Source organism: Ascaphus truei, unplaced genomic scaffold (genome assembly GCF_040206685.1).
Source record: "Ascaphus truei isolate aAscTru1 unplaced genomic scaffold, aAscTru1.hap1 HAP1_SCAFFOLD_461, whole genome shotgun sequence".
Classification (NCBI taxonomy): domain Eukaryota; kingdom Metazoa; phylum Chordata; class Amphibia; order Anura; family Ascaphidae; genus Ascaphus; species Ascaphus truei.
Genome location: NW_027456792.1, coordinates 57,962 through 70,432, shown reverse-complemented (window position 1 = coordinate 70,432; position 12,471 = coordinate 57,962). Strand labels below are relative to the sequence as shown.

Sequence of the window (12,471 nt, the reverse complement as noted above, 5' to 3'; positions counted from 1 at the left end):
CATCACTCTAATTCTCCACCATACTCCACCATCACACCCCCTTCACCCCTCACCATCACAATCACCATCACCACCTCACCATTTCACCATCCACCCTCCAACCCACCCCCTCACCTCTCACCCATACCCCACCATCACTCTAATTTCACCATGCCTCCATCACCCTCCCCACTCACCATACATACCATAACCATTCAACCATACCTCCACCACCCCTTCACCTCTCACCATACATCCACCATCACTCATTTCACCACCCCTTCACCTCTCACCATACCTCCACCATCACTCTAATTTCACCATGCCTCCATCACCCCTTCCCCACTCACCATACATTCACCATCACTCATTTCACCATACATCCATCACCCCTTCCCCTCTCACCATACCTCCACCATCACTCATTTCACCATACCTCCACCACCCCTTCCCCTATCACCGTACATCCACCATCACTCTAATTTCACCATACCTCCACCACCCCTTGCCCTCTCACCATACCTCCACCATCACTCTAATTTCACCATACCTCCACCACCCCTTGCCCTCTCACCATACCTCCACCATCATTCTAATTTCACCATACCTCCATCCCCCCTTCCCCTCTCTCCATACCTTCAACGCCCCTTCCCCTCTCACCATACCTCCACGACCCCTTCCTTTCTCACCATACCTCCACCATCACTAATTTCACCATACCTTCACCACCCCTTCCCCTCTCACAATACCGCCACCATCACTCTAATTTCACCATACCTTCACCACCCCTTCCCCTCTCACCATAACTCCACCACCTCTTCCCCTCTCACCATACCTCCACCATCACTCATTTCACCACACCTTCCCCTCTCACCATACCTCCACCACCTCTTCCCCACTCACCATACCTCCACCATCACTCATTTCACCACCCCTTCCCCCTCACCATACTTCCACCATCACTCTCATTTCACCATACCTTCACCACCCCTTCCGCCATACCTCCACCATCACTCATTTCACCACCCCTTCCCCTCTCATCATACCTCCACCATCACTCTAATTTCACCATGCCTCCATCACCCCTTCCCCACTCACCATACATTCACCATCACTCATTTCACCATACCTCCACCACCCCTTGCCCTCTCACCATACCTCCACCATCACTCTAATTTCACCATACCTCCACCACCCCTTCACCTCTCACCATACATCCACCATCACTCATTTCACCACCCCTTCCCCTCTCACCATACCTCCACCATCACTCTAATTTCACCATACCTCCACCACCCCTTCACCATACATCCACCATCACTCATTTCACCACCCCTTCCCCTCTCACCATACCTCCACCATCACTCTAATTTCACCATGCCTCCATCACCCCTTCCCCACTCACCATACATTCACCATCACTCATTTCACCATACATCCATCACCCCTTCCCCTCTCACCATACCTCCACCATCACTCATTTCACCATACCTCCACCACCCCTTCCCCTATCACCGTACATCCACCATCACTCTAATTTCACCATACCTCCACCACCCCTTGCCCTCTCACCATACCTCCACCATCACTCTAATTTCACCATACCTCCACCACCCCTTGCCCTCTCACCATACCTCCACCATCATTCTAATTTCACCATACCTCCATCCCCCCTTCCCCTCTCTCCATACCTTCAACGCCCCTTCCCCTCTCACCATACCTCCACGACCCCTTCCTTTCTCACCATACCTCCACCATCACTAATTTCACCATACCTTCACCACCCCTTCCCCTCTCACAATACCGCCACCATCACTCTAATTTCACCATACCTTCACCACCCCTTCCCCTCTCACCATAACTCCACCACCTCTTCCCCTCTCACCATACCTCCACCATCACTCATTTCACCACACCTTCCCCTCTCACCATACCTCCACCACCTCTTCCCCACTCACCATACCTCCACCATCACTCATTTCACCACCCCTTCCCCCTCACCATACTTCCACCATCACTCTCATTTCACCATACCTTCACCACCCCTTCCGCCATACCTCCACCATCACTCATTTCACCACCCCTTCCCCTCTCATCATACCTCCACCATCACTCTAATTTCACCATGCCTCCATCACCCCTTCCCCACTCACCATACATTCACCATCACTCATTTCACCATACCTCCACCACCCCTTGCCCTCTCACCATACCTCCACCATCACTCTAATTTCACCATACCTCCACCACCCCTTCCCCTCTCACCATACATCCACCATCACTCATTTCACCACCCCTTCCCCTCTCACCATACCTCCACCATCACTCTAATTTCACCATACCTCCACCACCCCTTCCCCACTCACCATACATTCACCATCACTCATTTCACCATACATCCATCACCCCTTCCCCTCTCACCATACATTCACCATCACTCATTTCACCATACCTCCACCACCCCTTGCCCTCTCACCATACCTCCACCATCACTCTAATTTCACCATACCTCCATCACCCCTTCCCCTATCACCGTACATCCACCATCACTCTAATTTCACCATACCTCCACCACCCCTTGCCCTCTCACCATACCTCCACCATCATTCTAATTTCACCATACCTCCACCACCCCTTCACCTCTCACCATACATCCACCATCACTCATTTCACCATACCTCCATCACCCCTTCCCCTCTCACCATACCTCCACCACCCCTTCCCCTCTCACCATACCTCCACCACCCCTTCCCCTCTCACCATACCTCCACCATCACTCTAATTTCACCATACCTCCATCACCCCTTCCCCACTCACCATACATTCACCATCACTCATTTCACCATACATCCATCACCCATTCCCCTCTCACCATACATTCACCATCACTCATTTCACCATACCTCCACCACCCCTTGCCCTCTCACCATACCTCCACCATCACTCTAATTTCACCATACCTCCATCACCCCTTCCCCTATCACCGTACATCCACCATCACTCTAATTTCACCATACCTCCATCACCCCTTCCCCTCTCACCATACCTCCATCCCCCCTTCCCCTCTCTCCATACCTTCAACACCCCTTCCCCTCTCACCATACCTCCACGACCCCTTCCATTCTCACCATACCTCCACCATCACTAATTTCACCATACCTTCACCACCCCTTCCCCTCTCACAATACCGCCACCGTCACTCTAATTTCACCATACCTCCACCATCTCTATAATTTCACTGTACCTTCACCACCCCATCCCCTCCACCATCACTCTCATTTCACCATACCTTCACCACCCCTTCCCCTCTCACCATAACTCCACCACCTCTTCCCCTCTCACCATACCTCCACCATCACTCATTTCACCACCCCTTCCCCCTCACCATACTTCCACCATCACTCTCATTTCACCATACCTTCACCACCCCTTCCGCCATACCTCCACCATCACTCATTTCACCACCACTTCCCCTCTCATCATACCTCCACCATCACTCTAATTTCACCATACCTCCATCACCCCTTCCCCACTCACCATACATTTACCATCACTCATTTCACCATACATCCATCACCCCTTGCCCTCTCACCATACCTCCACCATCACTCTAATTTCACCATACCTCCACCACCCCTTCACCTCTCACCATACATCCACCATCACTCTAATTTCACCATACCTCCACCACCCCTTCACCTCTCACCATACATCCACCATCACTCTAATTTCACCATACCTCCACCACCCCTTCACCTCTCACCATACATCCACCATCACTCTAATTTCACCATACCTCCACCACCCCTTCACCTCTCACCATACCTCCACCATCACTCTAATTTCACCATGCCTCCATCACCCCTTCCCCACTCACCATACATTCACCATAACTCATTTCACCATACCTCCACCACCCCTTCACCTCTCACCATACATCCACCATCACTCATTTCACCACCCCTTCACCTCTCACCATACCTCCACCATCACTCTAATTTCACCATGCCTCCATCACCCCTTCCCCACTCACCATACATTCACCATCACTCATTTCACCATACATCCATCACCCCTTCCCCTCTCACCATACCTCCACCATCACTCATTTCACCATACCTCCACCACCCCTTCCCCTATCACCGTACATCCACCATCACTCTAATTTCACCATACCTCCACCACCCCTTGCCCTCTCACCATACCTCCACCATCACTCTAATTTCACCATACCTCCACCACCCCTTGCCCTCTCACCATACCTCCACCATCATTCTAATTTCACCATACCTCCATCCCCCCTTCCCCTCTCTCCATACCTTCAACGCCCCTTCCCCTCTCACCATACCTCCACGACCCCTTCCTTTCTCACCATACCTCCACCATCACTAATTTCACCATACCTTCACCACCCCTTCCCCTCTCACAATACCGCCACCATCACTCTAATTTCACCATACCTTCACCACCCCTTCCCCTCTCACCATAACTCCACCACCTCTTCCCCTCTCACCATACCTCCACCATCACTCATTTCACCACACCTTCCCCTCTCACCATACCTCCACCACCTCTTCCCCACTCACCATACCTCCACCATCACTCATTTCACCACCCCTTCCCCCTCACCATACTTCCACCATCACTCTCATTTCACCATACCTTCACCACCCCTTCCGCCATACCTCCACCATCACTCATTTCACCACCCCTTCCCCTCTCATCATACCTCCACCATCACTCTAATTTCACCATGCCTCCATCACCCCTTCCCCACTCACCATACATTCACCATCACTCATTTCACCATACCTCCACCACCCCTTGCCCTCTCACCATACCTCCACCATCACTCTAATTTCACCATACCTCCACCACCCCTTCACCTCTCACCATACATCCACCATCACTCATTTCACCACCCCTTCCCCTCTCACCATACCTCCACCATCACTCTAATTTCACCATACCTCCACCACCCCTTCACCATACATCCACCATCACTCATTTCACCACCCCTTCCCCTCTCACCATACCTCCACCATCACTCTAATTTCACCATGCCTCCATCACCCCTTCCCCACTCACCATACATTCACCATCACTCATTTCACCATACATCCATCACCCCTTCCCCTCTCACCATACCTCCACCATCACTCATTTCACCATACCTCCACCACCCCTTCCCCTATCACCGTACATCCACCATCACTCTAATTTCACCATACCTCCACCACCCCTTGCCCTCTCACCATACCTCCACCATCACTCTAATTTCACCATACCTCCACCACCCCTTGCCCTCTCACCATACCTCCACCATCATTCTAATTTCACCATACCTCCATCCCCCCTTCCCCTCTCTCCATACCTTCAACGCCCCTTCCCCTCTCACCATACCTCCACGACCCCTTCCTTTCTCACCATACCTCCACCATCACTAATTTCACCATACCTTCACCACCCCTTCCCCTCTCACAATACCGCCACCATCACTCTAATTTCACCATACCTTCACCACCCCTTCCCCTCTCACCATAACTCCACCACCTCTTCCCCTCTCACCATACCTCCACCATCACTCATTTCACCACACCTTCCCCTCTCACCATACCTCCACCACCTCTTCCCCACTCACCATACCTCCACCATCACTCATTTCACCACCCCTTCCCCCTCACCATACTTCCACCATCACTCTCATTTCACCATACCTTCACCACCCCTTCCGCCATACCTCCACCATCACTCATTTCACCACCCCTTCCCCTCTCATCATACCTCCACCATCACTCTAATTTCACCATGCCTCCATCACCCCTTCCCCACTCACCATACATTCACCATCACTCATTTCACCATACCTCCACCACCCCTTGCCCTCTCACCATACCTCCACCATCACTCTAATTTCACCATACCTCCACCACCCCTTCACCTCTCACCATACATCCACCATCACTCATTTCACCACCCCTTCCCCTCTCACCATACCTCCACCATCACTCTAATTTCACCATACCTCCACCACCCCTTCCCCACTCACCATACATTCACCATCACTCATTTCACCATACATCCATCACCCCTTCCCCACTCACCATACATTCACCATCACTCATTTCACCATACCTCCACCACCCCTTGCCCTCTCACCATACCTCCACCATCACTCTAATTTCACCATACCTCCACCACCCCTTCACCATACATCCACCATCACTCATTTCACCACCCCTTCCCCTCTCACCATACCTCCACCATCACTCTAATTTCAACATACCTTCACCACCCCTTCCCCACTTCCCCTTCCCCACTCACCATACCACCGTCCCCCCCTCGTGTCCCGTCTCCCCCCTCGCACGGTGTCGTGTCCCGCCCCCCCCCCTCACAAGGTGTCGTGCCCCGCCCACCCCCCCCCTCGCGGTGTTGTGCCCCGTCCCCCCCCCCTCGCACGGTGTCGTGCCCCCCCGTCGCGGTGTCGTGCCCCCCCCCTCGCGGTGTCGTGCCCCCCCCCTCGCGGTGTCGTGCCCCCCCCCTCGCGGTGTTGTGCCCCGCCCACCCCCCCCTCGCGGTGTTGTGCCCCGCCCACCCCCCCTCGCGGTGTTGTGCCCCGTCCCCCCCCCCTTGCACGGTGTCGTGCCCCCCCGTCGCGGTGTCGTGCCCCCCCCCTCGCGGTGTCGTGCCCCGCCCACCCCCCCCTCGCGGTGTTGTGCCCCGCCCACCCCCCCCCTCGCGGTGTTGTGCCCCGTCCCCCCCCTCGCACGGTGTCGTGCCCCCCCCTCGCGGTGTTGTGCCCCGCCCACCCCCCCCTCGCGGTGTTGTGCCCCGTCCCCCCCCCTCGCACGGTGTCGTGCCCCCCCCTCGCTCGGTGTCGTGCCCCCCCCTCGCGGTGTCGTGCCCCCCCCCTCGCGGTGTTGTGCCCCCCCTCACACGTTGGCCCCCCTGCAGTGCACGAAGCAGCTGATCTCGGAGCGCTTCGGCCGTGGCTCACGCACCGTGGACCTGGAGCTGGAAACTCAGATCGAGCTCCTGAGAGACACAAAGCGGAAGTACGAGGGCGTCCTGCAGCTGGCGCGGGCGCTGACTGCGCACTTCTACAGCCTGGTACAGACGCAGCGAGCGCTGGGGGACGCCTTCTCCGACCTGAGCCAGAAATCGCCGGAGCTGCAGGTGAGACAGCGCTCAGCATTCAGCATTCAGCACTCAGCATTCAGCACTCACCGCTCAGCATTCAGCACTCACCGCTCAGCATTCACCGCTCAGCATTCAGCATTCAGCACTCACCGCTCTGCATTCAGCACTCACCGCTCAGCATTCAGCACTCACCGCTCGCTGCCGCTCAGCACTCACCGCTCAGCATTCAGCACTCACCGCTCAGCATTCAGCACTCACCGCTCAGCATTCAGCACTCACCGCTCAGCATTCAGCACTCACCGCTCAGCATTCAGCACTCACCGCTCAGCATTCAGCACTCACCGCTCAGCATTCAGCACTCACCGCTCAGCATTCAGCACTCACCGCTCAGCATTCAGCACTCACCGCTCAGCATTCAGCACTCACCGCTCAGCATTCAGCACTCACCGCTCAGCATTCAGCACTCACCGCTCAGCATTCAGCACTCACCGCTCAGCATTCAGCACTCACCGCTCAGCATTCAGCACTCACCGCTCAGCATTCAGCACTCACCGCTCAGCATTCAGCACTCTCAGCACTCACCGCTCAGCATTCAGCACTCACCGCTCAGCATTCAGCACTCACCGCTCAGCATTCAGCACTCACCGCTCAGCATTCAGCACTCACCGCTCAGCATTCAGCACTCACCGCTCAGCATTCAGCACTCACCGCTCAGCATTCAGCACTCACCGCTCAGCATTCAGCACTCACCGCTCAGCATTCAGCACTCACCGCTCAGCATTCAGCACTCACCGCTCAGCATTCAGCACTCACCGCTCAGCATTCAGCACTCACCGCTCAGCATTCAGCGCTCACCATTCAGCACTCACCGCTCAGCATTCAGCACTCACCGCTCAGCATTCAGCACTCACCGCTCAGCATTCAGCACTCACCGCTCAGCATTCAGCACTCACCGCTCAGCATTCAGCGCTCACCGCTCAGCATTCAGCGCTCACCGCTCAGCATTCAGCGCTCACCGCTCAGCATTCAGCGCTCACCGCTCACCATTCAGCACTCACCGCTCAGCATTCAGCACTCACCGCTCAGCATTCAGCACTCACCGCTCAGCGCTCAGCATTTAGCACTCACCGCTCAGCATTCAGCACTCACCGCTCAGCATTCAGCACTCACCGCTCAGCATTCAGCACTCACCGCTCAGCATTCAGCACTCACCGCTCAGCGCTCAGCATTTAGCACTCACCGCTCAGCATTCAGCATTCACCGCTCAGCATTCAGCGCTCAGCATTCAGCACTCAGCGCTCAGCATTCAGCACTCACCACTCAGCATTCAGCACTCACCGCTCAGCATTCAGCATTCACCGCTCAGCATTCAGCATTCAGCACTCACCGCTCAGCATTCAGCACTCACCGCTCAGCATTCAGCACTCACCGCTCAGCATTCAGCACTCACCGCTCAGCATTCAGCACTCACCGCTCAGCATTCAGCACTCACCGCTCAGCATTCAGCACTCACCGCTCAGCATTCAGCACTCACCGCTCAGCATTCAGTACTCACCGCTCAGCATTCAGCACTCACCGCTCGCTGCCGCTCAGCACTCACCGCTCAGCATTCAGTACTCACTGCTCAGCATTCAGCACTCACCGCTCGCTGCCGCACAGTACTCACCGCTCGCCGCCGCTCAGCATTCACCGCTCAGCATTCAGCACTCACCGCTCACCATTCAGCACTCACCGCTCAGCATTCAGTACTCACCGCTCAGCATTCAGCACTCACCGCTCGCTGCCGCTCAGCACTCACCGCTCAGCATTCAGTACTCACTGCTCAGCATTCAGCACTCACCGCTCGCTGCCGCACAGTACTCACCGCTCGCCGCCGCTCAGTACTCACCGCTCGCTGCCGCACAGTACTCACCGCTCGCCGCCGCTCAGTACTCACCGCTCGCCGCCGCACAGTACTCACCGCTCGCCGCCGCTCAGTACTCACCGCTCGCTGCCGCTCAGTACTCACCGCTCGCTGCCGCACAGTACTCACCGCTCGCCGCCGCTCAGTACTCACCGCTCGCCGCCGCTCAGTACTCACCGCTCGCCGCCGCACAGTACTCACCGCTCGCCGCCGCTCAGTACTCACAGCTCGCTGCCGCTCAGTACTCACAGCTCGCTGCCGCTCAGTACTCACCGCTCGCCGCCGCACAGTACTCACCGCTCGCCGCCGCTCAGTACTCACCGCTCGCCGCCGCTCAGTACTCACCGCTCGCCGCCGCTCAGTACTCACCGCTCGCCGCCGCTCAGTACTCACCGCTCGCCGCCGCTCAGTACTCACCGCTCGCCGCCGCTCAGTACACACCGCTCGCTGCCGCTCAGTACTCACCGCTCGCTGCCGCTCAGTTCTCACCGCTCGCTGCCGCTCAGTACTCAGCGCTCGCTGCCGCTCAGTACTCAGCGCTCGCTGCCGCTCAGTACTCAGCGCTCGCTGCCGCTCAGTACTCAGCGCTCGCCGTTGCTCAGTACTCAGCGCTCAGCGCCGCTCAGTACTCACCGCTCAGCGCCGCTCAGTACTCACCGCTCGCTGCCGCTCAGTACTCACCGCTCAGCGCTCGCTGCCGCTCAGTACTCACCGCTCGCTGCCGCTCAGTACTCACCGCTCAGCGCTCAGTACTCACCGCTCAGCGCTCAGTACTCACCGCTCAGCGCTCGCTGCCGCTCAGTACTCAGCGCTCGCCGTTGCTCAGTACTCAGCGCTCAGCGCCGCTCAGTACTCACCGCTCAGCGCCGCTCAGTACTCACCGCTCGCTGCCGCTCAGTACTCACCGCTCAGCGCTCGCTGCCGCTCAGTACTCACCGCTCGCTGCCGCTCAGTACTCACCGCTCAGCGCTCAGTACTCACCGCTCAGCGCTCAGTACTCACCGCTCAGCGCTCGCTGCCGCTCAGCGCTCGCCGTTTCTCAGTACTCACCGCTCAATACTCACCACTCAGTACTCAGCGCTCGCCGTTTCTCAGTACTCACCGCTCAGTGCTCGCCGCCGCTCAGTACTCACCGCTTAGTACTCACCGCTCTGCGCTCGCTGCCGCTCAGTGCTCACTGCTCAGTACTCACTGCTCAGTACTCACTGCTCAGTACTCACTGCTCAGTACTCACTGCTCAGTACTCACTGCTCAGTACTCACCGCTCTGCGCTCGCTGCCGCTCAGTGCTCACTGCTCAGTGCTCACTGCTCAGTACTCACTGCTCAGTACTCACTGCTCAGTACTCACTGCTCAGTACTCACTGCTCAGTACTCACTGCTCAGTACTCACTGCTCAGTGCTCGCCGCCGCTCAGTACTCACCGCTCAGTACTCGCCGCTCAGTACTCACTGCTCAGTACTCGCCGCTCGCCGCCGCTCAGTACTCACCGCTCAGTACTCGCTGCCGCTCAGTACTCGCCGCTCGCCGCCGCTCAGCGCTCACCGCCGCTCAGCACTCGCCGCTCAGCACTCACCGCTCAGCACTCACCGCTCAGCACTCGCCGCTCAGCACTCGCCGCTCAGCACTCGCCGCTCAGCGCTCACCGCCGCTCAGCACTCGCCGCTCAGCACTCACCGCTCAGCACTCACCGCTCAGCACTCACCGCTCAGCACTCACGCTCAGCACTCACGCTCAGCACTCACCGCTCAGCACTCACCGCTCAGCACTCACCGCTCAGCACTCACCGCTCAGCACTGACCGCTCAGCACTCACCGCTCCGCCGCCACTCAGCACTGACCGCTCAGCACTGACCGCTCAGCACTGACCGCTCAGCACTGACCGCTCAGCACTGACCGCTCAGCACTCACCGCTCAGCGCTCAGCGCTCAGCACTCACCGCTCAGCACTCACCGCTCAGCACTCACCGCTCAGCACTCACTGTCACGGTAACTTGTGAAGGGTTATAATAATACGCCAAATATCACTGGGTTGAATTGAACACGACTAAGGCTGCGTCCATAGAACGTGGATCAGCGCTGATGCTCACCTGATCAAGCAAGTGCGATTTCATGCCCATGCAGGCGAGCCAGCGTCCGCGATCGGGAGACGGGGGAGGCGGGGCAGTGACGTCGCTGGGCCAATCGCCCGCGACGCGTCAACGTCACGGCGCCGTGACGTTGACGCTGCTTCGCGCTGATTGGATGTTTTCAGCCGACAGCGCGCTGAGAAACAGCTTGGCTGTCGGCTGAAAACTCCAGCGCCTCAGCACGCCTGCGGACGCTCGCGTGATCCCCCTCTAAAGATATCCTCATTGAGGATGCCGGGGCTCAGCACGGAGCGTCCGCGCGGCCTGTCCTTCTATGGACTCAGCCTTAGATATAATAAATATAGTTTATTCCTTAAAGAAGGTGAACACACAGGATTATACAAATAACACACAGAATATAACACTTACTTAGGGTTTGGGCAATGAAGCAATCGGGATCTGGATTAGCAATTTATTCAGGCATCAGGTAACAAGTAGATGTAGTAACGAAGACACTGGGTATAGAGCTTACACTGGTTTATATGGGATTCCAGCCCTATACCTTAGCATTGGGTGCCAGGTATTGGTTAACAATTACCTGCACCCAAACCCTCTGTGCCAGCAAACGTGGGAAGCATTGTTGGACCATGCCCCCAGCTAGTTGGCACATGTGCACATTTTCCACCTGGGGTCTCATTTCACTAGCCCCACACATGAAGAAAAGGCGCATTACAGTCTACCAGACATGTATCTGGTCAGGAAATCCATTGTCTGTAATTGTGAATTATAGCACTTACAGACAACTCGAGCTCTGCGTTTCTCCGCCCTATTGTACACAATCAGAGTGGTGAAGCCTTTAATCAGGGGGTCTGTTGTAGACAACTGGTCGCCCCCTAGGATCTAGGGGCAAAAATAATTTTATTCCGGGGTGCCCTAGAACCTAAGTTTCCCAGCCAATTGAACCTGAACTTGACCGGGGATTGATCAAAGCTCTTTTCAAGATAGTTTCCGCTCTTGCGGTTTGGATGGCTGCCAACCCGTTCCTGGAGGTCTGAGTCGAGGAATACCCATTGAAACACATTGCTCCGTTGACTTTCAATGGGGAACCGCCGCTCCTCCTCTTGGGCGCCACCTGCAGGTCTTCTATGATAACGGGCCCAAATCGCCGGAATCCCCATAGGATTACATGGAGCTGCAATGGCGACCTATGGAGAGACTGCAAAATGGAGCCTGCAAAGGCGGGAAAAGGAACAAAGGGCTATATTCACTAAATTAACATTAACCCTTTCCCTCCCGACTGGATCCCAGTGTAAATGTTGGTGCAGACACTGGAATGGGGAAAATACATATTCACAGGGGGATACACATTTGGAAATGAAGGGGA

The 12,471-nt window shown here is 56.2% G+C and overlaps 1 protein-coding gene across 4 annotated transcripts in view; it reads left to right on the top strand.

Moving 5' to 3' along the window:
• ARFIP2 (ARF interacting protein 2) overlaps nt 1-12,471 on the top strand; it is a 177,742-nt gene that overhangs the window by 145,905 nt on the left and 19,366 nt on the right. For all 4 annotated transcript variants that reach the window (XM_075584159.1, XM_075584157.1, XM_075584160.1 and 1 more), the window contains one exon: nt 6,934-7,155. In XM_075584159.1, coding sequence (XP_075440274.1) covers nt 6,934-7,155 — 222 coding nt within the window. The remainder of the gene's footprint in view (nt 1-6,933; nt 7,156-12,471) is intronic.